The 15880-nt window shown below is 34.1% G+C and overlaps 1 protein-coding gene across 2 annotated transcripts; it reads right to left on the bottom strand.

Annotated features, from left to right (window-relative positions):
• Window positions 1-351: 351 nt before the first annotated feature.
• On the bottom strand, window positions 352-13634 carry LOC120773500 (zinc finger protein 726-like). 2 transcript variants are annotated; one of them, XR_005705166.1, is made up of 4 exons: window positions 12987-13634; window positions 12318-12926; window positions 708-1333; window positions 352-646 (listed from the first exon to the last, which is right to left on the bottom strand). XR_005705166.1 is itself a non-coding variant. In XM_040102454.1 (3 exons), exons 1-2 carry the CDS (start codon window positions 13564-13566, stop codon window positions 12319-12321), a joined length of 1188 nt encoding a protein of 395 aa, XP_039958388.1. In that variant the 5' UTR covers window positions 13567-13634; the 3' UTR covers window positions 11892-12201; window position 12318. The 2 variants fall into 2 exon arrangements, 1 of the variants encoding a protein (XP_039958388.1); XM_040102454.1 differs by lacking the exons at window positions 352-646; window positions 708-1333 and adding an exon at window positions 11892-12201.
• Between the last annotated feature and the right edge of the window lie 2246 nt (window positions 13635-15880).

Genomic DNA, 15880 nt, shown 5'->3' with positions numbered 1-15880 from the left:
TCAGAGCTAGAATGTATTTTAGGATTCGTTCCTTAAATAAAAACATAATTGAACATATGTATGTTTAGTAAAAAAAGAAAATTAAATAAAACAATAAATTGATACTTGGTTACAAAATATTCAATCTTTTTATTTACATAAATGTATATGGTTGAAACAAACACAGCAAAGATTGTCTCTTTTTAAATAATACAATGAAAATTCAATTAAATGAATATGTAGGTAAATGTTCACTATAAAATATTCACTTATATTGATGTTAAATTTGATGATATTCATGATTTTGTATGCCTGAAATACAAAATTGCTTCTTATTGCAAAGAAAAACAACCAACTGAAAATCAGCTGATTGTAAGTTGGTCAACCGTGACGTAGATGCGCAGAACGAACAAAATTTGAACTCGTCATTGCGCAACTTTTTTCTATCCTTCTTGGCACACTTTAAGAATGTAATAAAAAGACGTGTATTTTCGATATAAACAAAACAAATTTCATTTTTTCATTAGCATCACATAAAGTAAGAAATAAGTGAGCTATTTACAAAAAATTAGAAAGTTGTATTCAATAATTCTTAAAAAAAAAAAAATGATTAAGTTTCCCATTGCGTGTTTAGGTCTGGACACAGAAATAGCATAGTTGGCCGGTTCTGTGGAAATTAAATAAATTTGTTAGAAATCTAATAAGTATTATAGCGTTTAAGCACTTACAACGTTAATATTTTGTTGTGTGCCCACAACTTTTTAAAATTGCTTGGCATCGTCTTGGCGTGCTCTCCACTAGTATCTGACACCTCGTTTGTGGGATTGCGTACCATGCCTCCTCGCATTCGGTACAAAGGTCTTCCGAATTTTTGAAATTTTTCTTGGCAATCTGTGTCTTAAGGTCGTTCCATAAATTTTCAATCGAGTTTGCATCGGGATTTTGGGCTGGCCACCTCGGGACGTTAATACTTTCTTCAGTGAGCCAGTTCTTCATATTTTAAGCTGCGTGCTTTGGATCATTGTCATGCATAAAAATCCAATTCACTGGCATCGATTACAAATCGAATGGTTCTATGGTATGTTTGAGAATGTACCTACGCCGTACTTAACATTTTTTGTAGTGTTTCTGGAGTTATACGCCTGATACCTGGGACGATGGAGAAATGGTTTTCTATCCTACCCGATACGGTTCACCTTAGTTTCATCGCTCCACAGAACCCTTTTTCAGAATTTGACGTCCTTTTCTAAATGTTCTTTAGCAAAGTCCAGCCGTGCTCTTAAGTTTTTTTTTTTTGCTAGGTGTGGTTTTTTCGAATATTATTATCCTTTCTTCCAGAGTACAATGCATATTTCTGCCCATTTTGAAAATATGTAAATTTTTTTATAGTTATAGTTAAAACAGCTTAGTTTGTGCACGATTGCTAATTAATAAAGAGTCTTTGTACAAATAACTAAAAGTTGTCCAACCAAACTTGGTTACTCTCAGAGTAAAACGAGTAACAACAAAAAAGGAGGCATGATAACGTCATACGCTAACCGTTATAAGTTGTGGAAGTCATGCCATACATATTCATGGAAAATTGTTAAGATTCACTTACTTGATAAAACTGAAAACTTATTTTAAAAGTGTACTATTTCTCTGTCCATGACTTTACATACATATATACATAAACAGACACATGCATTTACATGCAATGCGCATCCAATAATAATAAAATGCATGGGTAAACACAAGTCATAAGTTTACCCTGCGAACCACGGCTACCCGCTTGAGACAAATATTCCAATCCAACTACACATTTTTTCTCTATACACTAACACCAACGCACATTTTCGGGTTATTTTTTGTTTACCTAAATGCGATGAAAAAAAGTTTCTTTCGTCTCTTGATTTATTTGAATGAGTGCGAAGGAGAAAACATTATTGTCAATAGTGACAAAAGAAAATCCCAAAAAGGGTAATAAAAAAACGATTGAAAGACGCATGTCATTCGTGATCGTACTATCGTAAAGGAGGCTCGTACAACAAGAAGGTAAGTGAATGATTTTTTTAAAATAATTTGCAAATAATTACCTCATTTGTTTTTATAGCATTGGAATTAGCAGCTGCAGCAATATCATCAGAAGCAGCAAATTTAAATTGTTAAGTAAGTATGTGAGAAAAAGTGTGTGTTGTTTGAAATTGGATTGCGCAGTTCAACATAATACGCAAAAATAATTACATACATATGTACATAAGTATGTATTTTATGAGTTTAAGGCGGCCTGCACAATCCAATATAATATGTGAAAACAAAAGTTTGCCTTATATTTTAAATAATCAGATAATATTATTCTTTTATTTCAGATATTATTATGATTTTTATTTAATTATTCTTTCTTTTCAGATTTTATCACTATTTTTATTTAATTAATCTTTGCTTTCAGAGTAAATTCTATTTGTATTTAATATATTTTATTCTTTCAGATAATATTAATCTTTTTTTCAGATATTATTATCATTTTATACAATCAATCTTTCTTCAATGTCATTATTATTTATTTTCAGGTGTTAATAATCTTATTTTATTTTCAGGCATTTGTCTTGTATAATATTTTTCCACTCTTTTATTTTCAGGTTGTAATAATTCCTTTCTTTAATTAATCTTTTTCAGATATTAATTATTTTTTAAATTAAACATATTTTTGTTTATATATAAATTATAATAAATTTTATGTAAAAATGTAAAAAATAAAATAAAATAAAAATTTTAAAAATTAAAAAGGTTTCTTTTAAATTTTAATAGTAGGAATTAAAAAATGCAACCCTGCATCAGCTATTTAAAAAGAGGAAATGCAACCCTGTATCAGCCGTCGATTGGGGATATTAGAGCAGGACAGATATACTTTTTTATATGACACTGCTGAATGAGCGCAACAAAGATGTATGATCACATGTATACGTACGTGACTGGGTAAAATTGTCGCTCGGCCTATCTTAAAGTACACATGATTACCCTATGGATTACCCACTGATTATCTGGTTGTTTACCCGCTCATGGTTGGCAGGGTACAGATCAGATAACACTCAACACACACATGTAAACTACCCCAAATCAAGCAGCATTAACAATATGCAGCAATACATACAAACATATAAAAATACCCATATATTTAGTTATTTAGGATAGTTTAAAAATTGTATATAAGCAATGCAAAAATCAAAATGAAATTAGAATGAATCAAGTTTTTGCGCAATTGTATCTATTTTAGGCGCAAAGAAACACTGTTATGAATAAAACATGTTCTGCAATTTTCATTGAATTGGCACAAATATTGGCGGATATATCCAGCATAAAGTCACCTATAAGTTCTAAAATCTTTGTATTAGGTATATGGAGGCTCAGGAAAGTATTGACCTGATTCAACCCATTTTTGACAGAATGAAATACTATTGGCAGAAAAGGATTCTGTGCAAATTCTAATTCATATCACATTGAACGATATTTTCGGTCAAAAGTCAACTATTGGTATCGGGGTCACATGTTCGGTACCTAGAGGCTTTAACAGCTTTGGTAGGATTTGGACAATTATTAGTCAAAAGGTGGCTTACTTTAAGGGAATTATTACCGCAAATTTTATTCCGTTATATTAAATTATTCTTTATTTGTGTACTGGAAAGTGAAATAATCAAATGGAATTTTAAATTGTGTTATATGGGAAGTAGCCGTGGTTGTAGTCCGACTCATTTTTTTACAGAGTAACATAGGAATATGAAAGGAATTTTATGTTCCAAATTTTGTCGAAATCGGTCAATCCGGTCCCGAGATATGGAATTTCACCAGAAAGTGGGCGGTGCCACGCCCATTGTCCGATTTTCACACCGGCTCCGATAGAGCCCCCTTATACCATCTATATACCACCCGTATATAATAATTTAGCAGGATTTCAGTATTTAATTACAAAAAAAAAATAAATAAAGCAGTACTCATTTTATGCAAGTGACCAACCTAATTCAACTCGCTTTTTTTAAAGGGGGGACAGACGGGGAAAATGTTTAAGCTTATATGTTAAGTAGAAACCCTGTAGTTTACTAAGACGCGTAATTCAAAGCTCGACCTTGCCCGACACTATAACAAAAACACTAATTTCTAAAAAATTAAAACAAAAGTTTGTTTTTTTAATGATTCATTGTTTTACCGAAAAAAAAAAAAACAAAATAATACATTAACTAAATTAATCTTTATATCACCAATATTGAATACATACCGTGTTGTCCAGAATCCATAAAAAATATTTTCCAGAATTCCCTTCACGCAACACAAAAAACCACTTGCAATTTCGAGAACAATAGAGAGTTTCGCGAATAAGCACGTCCGTTCTGCACGTGCGAAATCTAAGTTCCGACTACTTGTGTGGCAATATAGCGGGCTGAAGGTCATTTATTAAATCGGTTCATTTTAGAACGGTTACTTAGGTACTAAAAAAATCAATTTTGAGTAGCATCGCTGAAGTTTGTAATTTTAATTTTTGTCCGGTTTTTGAAGGAAAATGCTCCTACGTGCAGCAGTAGGAAGTTAAAGATACTTTATTGAGCTATAACACTTGGTCCTTCGAGCCGGATTTAGTGCTCGGCCAAAATTAAAAAGTCCTGTATTTATAAAACAGACAATATACAAAAAAGCCCTGTTCAAAATACAGGCAAATTAAAACAAAAATAATTGTAAGACGGGTGTAGATTCCCGCATATTAACAACATAAAACAAAAATATTTGATTTGTATGATCAAACTTACTCAAAAAAGAATCTTTAACTTCTTACCGAGGGTGGGAGAATAATAAAGATCTTTGTTTGAGTGAGAATATATTCATTCTAATTTTATTTTGATTTTTTCATTGCTTATACCTGAGACAGACATGTATGTAGTAACTATACCATATATAGTACAAATCAGAGAACGGCTTCCGTTGAGCGCAAAAATGTTCATGCACGATCAATACCCGAACTATCAGCACATTCGGCTCAAGCGCCGAATTCGTGAATGTTTTCGCTACTGAGCTAAATTCAGCTCAATTGCGGTAAATTCGTTTGCTTGCTGAGTTTATTCACGCTCGTGTTGAAACAGCTCTACTCAAGCGTTCGCTCATTCGGCTCAACAATGATCGTGTTGAATGAAAACAAACACAAAACACAAAAGAGCAAACTCAATGGGTATGAGCAAACTCAACACATATGAATAAACTCACTGTGCTTGAATAAAAGCGCCGTCTCCTTAAGCGATTTGCAGCACTTACATACATACATATGTCTGTTTAAATTTGAAGAATTTTTTGGCAAATATTTTAAAATATTGTTACAGGATTGGCAGTATATATGTAAATCCATTCCAAATAGTGCCATCCTCTTTAATAATTTCAGATAATATATTCCAAATATGGCTCCTTCCCTTATGTCGGGCTGACAATGTGTAGGCGTTTGTACGTATTTTTTCTAAAATATCTTCTTGCTCCATATCGACGGGATGACAAATACATACTAAAATATAAGTTGTGTACCAAATTCTTAGTGCAATGCATGTGACACATAAGCTGATCGCGAACAAAGCATACAAAAACTATATGCATACCAGAGAACTGCAAAACTCACTTTTTCCTTAAATCAGCTCATTCGCAAAAGTTTCTATTCAATTCCAATCACTGAGCGAAAGTGAGCTAAACATTTCGTAAAGTGAGCGAGCATGAGCTAAATATTTCGTGAAGTGAGCAAACGTGAGCAAAGCATTTCGGACCGAAGGCTCACATTGTACGCGAATGAGCGATTCGGCAACATGAGCTGATTTTTACTCAACGCTGTGTTTCACTCAGTGATTGGACTTGAATAGAAACTTTTGCGTATGAGCTGATTCAAGGAAAAAGTGAGTTTTGCAGTTCTCTGGTACAAATACCACATGTGTGTCATCAAATACCAGCAAAATACCATATGAGCAATGTAGTATTTTGCTGGTAACAATACTATGATGTTTCATTGTGGTATTTGTATAAACACAGCTAAAAAACAGGTAACAAACTTTGCTAAAAGCTTTTACACAAAAGCTCTTCGAAATATTCTGACAAAATGACTTAAAAAATTAATTATTGAAATGGAAAACAAAATATTTTTCACAATTTTTCTTCCGGAAAAGCCAAAGTGTATTCAACAAAGTGAACTAAGTATTTGACTTACGCTTATTTGACAATTAAATGGTAAACAATTCATGTATTTGTTTATATTAACCCGTGTGTTTTTTTTTTGATCTTGAACAATATGAAGCCACTTGCTTTACATACATATATATGATAAATATAAACGTAATAGAAATAGAGACAACCAATTTATTTGTTTATATGCTTTATACTTTTCATGAACATATAATAAGTACCATGTTTTGTATGATCAATTAGTTGTTTAGAAGGTGAAAATATAACGCAAAATGTATGACATATTGTAAGGGAGCTATTTGTTACTGTCATTTTATTTAATCGGTTCCGACAAATGATTACCCCTACATGTAAACGTATTAGCCATACTACATTAAAATTTAGTCTAAAGACACCCCAAAGTATATTCACATCATACAACGAGGAGTATAATTACAAACGCATGGCACCACGATATCTTACCATATGTAGGTAAAATAATCAGTGTTTGTGCGTTATATTTTCAAATGATGTTCATTATACAAGTATGTTCATGTGATACTTTGCAAGGCAATTTTCCTCTACAGGTTAGAGAGGGCTTGATGCATGGCCTTGTTTAAACTAGACAACCAAAAATAACTTACTCGGTTTGAACAGCTGCGTTGGCAAGAGTATTATTAAAAAACGCGTGGTTCTCGTTCATGTGCACCAGAAATTTATACCAATTCCACACCAGAAACTCCTTACCACAAAAACTATAGCACAGCATGTACATATAGCTTCCGATTAGTTGTTAAAATTTTCGCGTAAACAAGTTTGTCTTGAGACCTAATCAATAGTAAAAACGTAAAATTTCTATTTATCAAAATATGAGGGTTTCTTACTTTTTTTCTTTACGATTGGGAAGTAAGTTTAATGAGGGTACTGCATCGGGGCTTAGTCGTCTTCCTTTAAGGGGAGATTCTTTTATTTCCTCCGCCTTAAAATGTAGCCCACATATTCTCGATGACAAACTGAGTTGTACGCCACATACTTTTTCCCATTCCTTCCGTTGCGATTTGTCAGTTGGAGCACAAATCATTGGTAAGTTGCTTCCATGAGTTGTTTTGCATAGGCAACAAGTATTCGGCAATTTATTCAGTTATTTAAAAAAATATTGTTTTTCGTTTTGAAATTTGCTTACTTCTGAATTTCCGAATTTGAATTTTTCAATAAATGTAAGGGTTAAGCCAATGACAACATTCATGTCAAATAAGCGTAAAGAAAAATTAAATGTCATATACTTAGTTCACTTTGTTGAATACACTTTGGGAAAAGCAAGAAATGCTTTATTTTATGTCAGATTTTTAGGGAGTATTTTAGCAAATCGTTTTTTTGTGATGAAAATACATTAACTTTATAGTATTTTAAATAATTGCACTTATTTTCTCCATAACACACATTTACATATTTATTGTTTACAATTTTTTTGAAATATTTAATGCCTATGAAACAAAGGTAGTATTTGAGTTTACTACATTACCATGTGTGTCACCAACGTAGTAAACAGAATACCATGATACCTTTACTATGGTATTGTTACTACATGTCTGTCTCAGGTATTATATACAATTTTTTAAACTATCTTAAATAAATAAATATTTGGGTATTTGTATATGTTTGTATGTATTGCTGCATATTGTTTATGCTGCTAGATATGGAGTAGTTTTGAAGTGTACAATTCAATACATGTGTGTGTTAAGTGTTATCTGATCTGTAATCTTTTGACTTGTGTTTACCCACACATTTTAATATTATTGGATGCGCATTGCATGTACATATGTATGTAAATGCGTGTGTCTGTTTATGTATATACACATGTATGTATTTGAAAATAGCTGTATATTTTTAATAGTATTTCGGCTTCAATGATATTTGAACAATGCTGATCATAAAAAAAACTGCTCCAGGAGTATATTGCGTAGAATTTCAAATTCCAAAAATTCAAGAGACATACTCGCTATGGAAAGAAATTTCCGTGGATGAATACCGTGCAACATTACAATCAAACAGGGCAGGGCTGCCGAAATCAAAAGTAATGAAAATTAGTAACAGTGATCAAATATCAGAAAAATAAAAAAATAAAGAAATAACAACGATTTCTCCTTTTCATGGTCGAAATATGCAAGATACTGGGAGAAAAACCGTGAAAGATAAGCATTCAAAAAGCCAGTCACAACAACAGATTATAACCGAGTTATGTGTAGAGAGCGACAGGCTTCAAGCAACATCTGTCAAATATTAAAGTACAAACGTTCTTATGGACACAGTTATTTAGACAGCTGCAATACTACACGACAACAGGCCCTCAGTTGTCGCTTTCGCTAAATTAAAAATATTTCGACAGTAGAGGGGAGTGATGCCACTAATATGCAGAATGTAAGATAGCTTTGTTATATCATTAGTAATAACAATTGATAATTTAAAACAAATAAATTTACCTATTTACGTTTTTTTTTTGCATACAAAATTTCACTTTGAATAAAATATAAAAATTTCACTGAAGTGAAAGATATTAGTATGGCAGCAACGAAATTGTGAACATACAAAATGGATAGCTGTGTTGTTTTGTGTGTCGTCTTACAAATGTTCATGTAGCAGGCTTCACGGCGCCATTTGCAGTTCACTGGCGTGCAGTCATGTCGTTTTTAAGTAGAGAAAGCATCGAAAGCCGGAGTGCGGGACTTTAATCCGCTAAACCAAACATACTCCCAACTCAAGACTCTCCCACGGAACCACCAGATAAGGTATTACTTCATAGGAGTAACAAGACATTTTACGTCCCCTCTATAGCACTATTCTGTTGTAGCTGTCTTAATATTGTTGTGATGGAAGTTGCCGCTTCGCGAACAGCTTTCCACTTTTCAGAGGAATGACACGTAAGTGCAGTCAAACCTTCCTCTACCACCTAGTGGTGTTTCTAACTTTTCCCTTATGTTTAGAAATCGAGGACAATGGAAAACACGTGTTCAGAGTCTTCTATTGACTCCGTCTACATCGAACAATACGGACTGACATCATTTTGAAATTTGTATGGATAGCCTCTGAAGCACCCATGCCGCTTAATATTTGGGTCAGGTGGAAATCTAGGTCCACATGCTGCCTACTTATCCACATATGGATCTTAGGTATAAGTCTGTGGGTCTACCGTCCTTTAGTTGAGGTTTGCCACCGTTGCTGCTATATAGTTATGCTCTTCTTTTTCTGTAATTGGCGCTGATAGCTCATATAATCCCGTGAACTCGTCTCCCTGGACGTAGTCATGTCGTGTCGCTCTCTATGTTTCACCACATGAAAATGATATTAATATACTCACTTGGTATGTACATACATATGTATATAAATAGGTATATGCACCTATGTACACAATTTCGTTGTTGCTATACTAAACTTTTCACTTTAAAGAAATTTTAATATTTTGTTCAAAGTGAAATTTTTTATGCAAAAAATAAGTAAATATGCGAGTTTATTTGTTTTAAATTATCAATTCTTATTACAAATGATATAACAGAGCTATTTTATGCTTCTCTTTGTAAAATAACGTCAGGTTTGTTAGAGCTTTGAATAAATTTACATATGTATTAGTGACATTCTCTCCTCTCTACTGTCGTTAGCAAATTTAGAAATATTTTTTAATTAGCGAGAGCGACAACTGAGAGCCTGCTGACGTGTAGTCGTGCAGCTGTCTATATAACTGTGTCCATAAGATCGAGTGTACTTTAATATTTGAGAAATGTCGCTTGAAGTCTGTCGCTTTCCAAAAGTAGCGCAAGACAACGACAGACTTCATGCACCATCTGTCAAATATTAAAATACACACGATCTTATGGACACAGTTATGTAGTCGTGCGGCTGTCTAAATGTGTGTATTTTGATATTGGACAGATGCCGCTTGAGGTCTGTCGCTCTCTATGTGTTCAGTACATTATTGCTATGCTATTGCTACCGCTCACTTTGACGGGAGCCGTAGCAGAATCATAGCAGAAGAACGAAAAAGTATGTGCTCTGTTTTGATTTTTGTCAAGTGAAAAACTACAGCAGTAGCAACACGGATAATATGATACGAGACTCTCCCATTGGCTCTCATTTTTCTCTCAAACGCGTTCCCTGATTATTTGACAGCGACGGAGATCAGGGAATTTCGATCAGCTGACTTCAGAAAAGGTGGGATGCCAGAAGTAAACCGCCATAATTACTTGACGAAATTAGTGTGAAATTAAATTTCATTGAGCTGTGCGAACATATTTTGGCAAAATAAATGTTTATGTAAATTAATTAATGATTTTGCATTTTAGCATTTTAGCATTTATATATGTATGCATTTTCAAAGTGTTTAATTTAGTGTTTTGTATAATTTATTAAATATCCAATCTAATATTTTTCAGCTGTGACATCATTGGCAAATGTTATAAAAAATGCGAGTTTTGACAGCTCTCTCTCGAATCAAAGAGTCTCGTATCATATTATCCATGGTAGCAATTACCAAGAATGAAGTGCGGTGCTCTACGTAGCTGTAGCGGTAGCAAAAAATTGAGAGCGATATAAGAGCAGAGGTTGTTGTTTTTTTTTGTGTTTTTTGCTATTTTGTCAAAATTTTTGTTTCTGAATAAAATATTATTATTAAATTTTTTGTATCAATTAATTTTATTATGACAGGAAATAGCAAAAACAGAAAAAAGGCTGCGATTTAGAATAGCATCCCGCGATTTCGGGGTTAAAATGGGTATGTACGGATAGGAGAGGTCCTCCAGATCAAGAATATATACATATATAGAGGCCGCTGACTTATGGTTTTTGAGATATTTGCATTTAAAGTTCAAAAAATTAACTATTTAAAATGCGTGTTTCTCCGATTTATATTGCATTTTACACTTATATTTTTAACTTTTATATCCACTAACACTTCACTAATTCGTTTCTAATGATTTATTTTATAATAAATAGTGCAAAAATAACTTTAATTCCATATCAAAAACTTTAGTTAAAATACATTTATTCATAAAATAAGAAAATAGTTGTAAACAAGCAAAAAATTAGTGAAACCATATGTTGTAATGGAATATAAATTAGAAAAAAGAAAGATTATGACGTCATAACTAAATTCATTATCGTGTGATGAGTAATGTAAAACCTTTCAGAATTTTCATTATCTTGATAAATAAATAAATTATTATTTTTTAATCAAAAAGAAGTTCAACGCAAACGAACTGAGCAAGCCCAGGTGTTGGTACGACCGAGGGTTATTTTTTTGAAGCGCGGCCAAAGGCCGCCAACGCAAAAAGGAGTTCAACGTAAAAGAACTGAGCACGCCCAGGTGTTGGTCCGACCGAGGGTTATTTTTTTGAAGCGCGGCCGAAGGCCGCCAATGCAAAAAGGAATTATATGCGGAAAACTAATGTGTTATATATTCCCTGTCATTGGGGTATTATTTATTTTCTTTATTTCTTTCGGTTCTTCTGTAAAATATGAACGTAAGGTAGCACTGATTATTAGTTATAATCCAAGCCTTTTGTTTTTGTGTGAACAAAAATAATTGAACAAAAGTTAAATGTTGAATAAAAGTTATTTTTGCACTATTTATTATAAAATAAATGATTAGAAACGAATTAGTGAAGTGTTAGTGGATATAAAAGTTAAAAATATAACTATAAAATTCATTATAAATGGGAGAAACGCGCATTTTAAATAGTTGCATTTTTGAACTTTGAATGCAAATATCTCAAAAAGCATAAGTCAGCGGCAACTATATGTATATATTTTCTTAATCTGGAGGACCTCCTCTATCCGTAACACAAAACAGCTGCAACCTGAATCAAGTTTTCCTGCTGGTTTTCGTTTCTTTACTTTTGTTATTTTGCTCTATGTGAGAGAATCTTTCAATATTCTTCTTCCTGATAGCTAGCTGCTACCACAGTACAACACCTACTAACAGTACCGTTCCCACGACAGTCGTCTACGGTCTACGTAACCGGAACGGACCTGGATTTTTATTTGGCCAAGGACTGTGAACTCGACAGATTTCTGCCGCTACAACAACAAGAAGAATAATTGCATATTTTTTAAAACTGAGCTTTCTGTGACAAAACGATTCATTATTTGCTTAAACAATATTATAAAAAATTAACGATTGTTAATCTAAAAACCTTAAGTATGCGCTCTAATATTTCCAAGCTTCTGGCTTATATCGCCAAGGCAATGTAGCTTTTGATGGCGTTTTAAATTCCAGGCAGTCCTAAATTTAAAGTCGCAAACCTGACATACGAAGTTTCGAGAATCTTTATGGACCAACATGTGCTTTTGAAGAAACGTCTTTGATATATATTTGTTACCGCATACTGAACATTGGTGTTTTTTGTCCATATGATGTACCATCATATGACGTTGTAGCATTCTTTGAGTTAACATCATTTTTGAACACATGGAACACTTGAACTGTTTGTGGGCTATTTTATGTGAATTCAAAAGTACGGATGAGTCAAACAAAGCTCCACAAATTTCGCAACGTAACTGAACAGTAAAGTGAAATTTGGACATATGTGTATTATGTTCGTCTTCAGATATAAAACTTTTTTGACATTGGTGGCACGAGTAAACAGTTTTTTTACTTTTCGTGTGAGCCACTTTTAAATGAGTTTCAAAAGCATCATCCGATGGAAAGTTTTTATGACAGCGCCAACAAAATCTAAGCTTTGTTTTTGGCATACGTTCAATAGTTATCAAGGCTTCTCTCATTTGTCTTGGGTTTTCTTGCGCTATTTAAGAAATTTTAAATTAATGATAATTAGTTCAGTAAATTAATACTTCTATTTTACCGTCTGAGTTGATTGAACAATCTGAGGACCATTCATCTTTAAATTCTTCGGCTGGCTGGTTAACTTTAACAAATTCGTCTTCTGAGGTATTTAGGGTCAAATGTTCATCATCTGAATCAATAATTTTAACAAACTTTTCTTCTGAAGGATATAAATTTGGCTCATGATCCATCACACCGTTAGTAGTTGGATGAGGCGAAATTGCATCGTTTTTCGTTGATTCAATAATTACAAAATATTCTAATTCATCTGTTGCTTTATTTTTATCCTTAACTCGATCAAGGAACTTATTACGTTGAATCGTAACAGTTTTCATGGCGTCATAAAACTCAACAAGGAGCTTTTCACAAGAGTCACATATGAAGTTATTTGAAGGCTGCTCGCCAAGTACTAGGCGTACTTTATCCAGTGAATCAAAACATTGTAGCAGTAAATCACTTATTGAAATAGGTGGTGTCCCAATGTATGATTTCTCCACTATGGTAAAAGATGAGGAGTGCTCCTGACATATACAACATCTTTCAACCATTTGTATATGACTAATTGAAATTTCAAAATCATTATCCGAATAACATCTCATAATAGTAAAACAACTCAATATTATTAATGGTAAACAATGTATCTTGCACCATGCAATGTATAACAAATAAATATCGATAAATAATTATTTAATTGTGCATTGCTTGACATTGCCTCAAACATTTACTATTGTGAATGGCTAAAATGGGAAATGAATACCAAAATTTCTTTTTATTTCTTTGATTTTTAAAATTTAAGACTTAAAATCTATTATAACAGTTTAAAAAAAAAATTATATAAAAAGGTAAAAAGCGGACTTTGATGGTGAAAAATAATATATCCACCAAGAGACAACCATGGTTAAATTTTGCAGACGTCAGAGGATATGTTACCGCAAGCATGCATCACAAGTAAAAATTGGATTATATATGTATACGAAGCTCACAATTTTAATATTCTTCTCTTGAAACTTGAGGCATATCCAATCCTCCTTTACGATAATTCAATCATCGTTTCTTGAAATTAATTCTGACACTTTTCTAATTTAATGTATAAGATAATAATTAATAAATGAGAAATCCTCCGCGACCTTAGGTCTATTGTGCCCTCTCCTAAATCACAGGGACTCACTTAGTCCCAGCATATTGAAAAGTCCAATATTCTGCTGGGTGCTAGTGAGGCTATGCGATCCCTATTCGGAAACATGGATACAAGGGCTTTAATCCGGCATCTACAGCAGGTGTCCTGGTGTTTCAGGCTCCCTGTCACAGAACCGGAAGTTAGAGCAAAAGGATAGCCCCATGTTATATAAATGCCTATTCAGCTTGCAGTGGCCGGTGTAAAATGTGACCAGTAGCCTGAGTTTGTCCCTAGGGAGGTTAATTACAAATGTAAACCTTCTGTGGTTGTACCCTCCAATTAGCGACTTGGCATGTCGCATGCCATTCATTTGTTGCCAATGCCTTTCTCTGCCTACTCCTTCCTCCTTGCGAAGCAACTCCTTTATGGAATGGGGACCCACTCCAGTGTAGGGTTCGGGTCCTACCATGTTGATGGAAGCTGCGGAGCGGATGAAATCGTCAATCAGTTCGTTACCGGCTATACCTCTGTGACTGGGCACCCAGATTAGGTGTACCTGGTTACATTCCGCAAGGCTATTCAGCCGTTCTCTACACTCGTGCACCAGTAGCGATTTGATCTCGTAGGAGGAGATCGCTCTTAGTGCCGCTTGACTATCGCTAAGTATGGTTTCCGCTCATTGCGATAGTTGCGATGGTGGTTTATCTCTATACATCGACTTCTGCCTGGAAAATGCTCGGAAAGCTTCCCATAGGTATGGAGAGCTTAGTGCGGGAACTTGCGATCCCTGCACCGATTCCCTCCGACGTTTTCGAACCGTCAGTGTACCACTTGATCGTACTATTTCTCAGCAGCAGCTCGAGAGTAGAGTCGTTCCACTCCTCCTTGCTGCTAAGGGTAACCTTGAACAATAAGGGGATTCTATTGCAAGATTGCAGATTGCAAAAATCCTACACCGAAATATACAAGGGCACAATAGCACCAATTGCAGAATCTAGTGATATATGAACGGCTGATTCGGTCAATTATTGTAAATGACTATTGTGCATGGCTATTGTGAATTGGCGCACCATCCGCATTCATTCTTAACAAAACAATTATAACAAATCTTTACAATTTAAATAGAAATTATAAAATCTATTTAAAATTTACCTTCCTCAACAATTTAACGTCAAAATATGTATTTAAGTAAAATGACAGCTAGCACAGGGTTGCAATTATTTTTTTACGTGTCATTGGACGAGAATAAACATGGGTTTTGGACTGACATATTTCACAGCCATTGCAAATAATTTTCTGCGTGTGTTTGTTGTTGTGCCGGTGCACCAAGTGGAAATATCTGCAATTCGCGCACCGTGCAAGAATTTTGCAAGAGCAAGAGAATACCCCTAAAGTAGTGACGCTTTGTCGTCACGACAATGCTTCGCAGATTAACTCTTTGACAAACGTGAGTTTCGGCCATTGGTGACATTCCGTGATCGAAGGGGGAATCTTTCATAGAAAACTTCAGTTTCAGACGGCATACATGATTCATACTGCACGTTAAGGGTTTACCTCTTAAGGGACCACGCCCGTTATGGATGATCAAACCATGCTGAACTTGCGTAACAGTACACCTACGGACTAAACCCTAACTCCGACTGCAGTTCACTAATCCTACTGGACTGCCGTTAAGCATTTCTTCGCAGTACCTTGCTCAACCAATATTGAATCTTCGTGGGCACCTTTCTGGACTACTCTTCTCTACCTCTTCTACTCTCGCTACATCGTTGCCTTTCCTTTCTTCTCAGTTCCTG

Source organism: Bactrocera tryoni, chromosome 1 (assembly GCF_016617805.1).
Source record: "Bactrocera tryoni isolate S06 chromosome 1, CSIRO_BtryS06_freeze2, whole genome shotgun sequence".
NCBI lineage: Eukaryota > Metazoa > Arthropoda > Insecta > Diptera > Tephritidae > Bactrocera > Bactrocera tryoni.
This window is presented reverse-complemented; position numbering and strand designations above follow the sequence as displayed.

Coding starts and splice junctions, on each gene's coding strand:
- LOC120773500 (XM_040102454.1), bottom strand. CDS start 13,566: ATGAGATGTTATTCGGATAATGATTTTGAAATTTCAATTAGTCATATA. Junction 12,927..12,986: donor TTGTTCAATCAACTCAGACG/GTAAAATAGAAG, acceptor TTTCTTAAATAG/CGCAAGAAAACCCAAGACAA.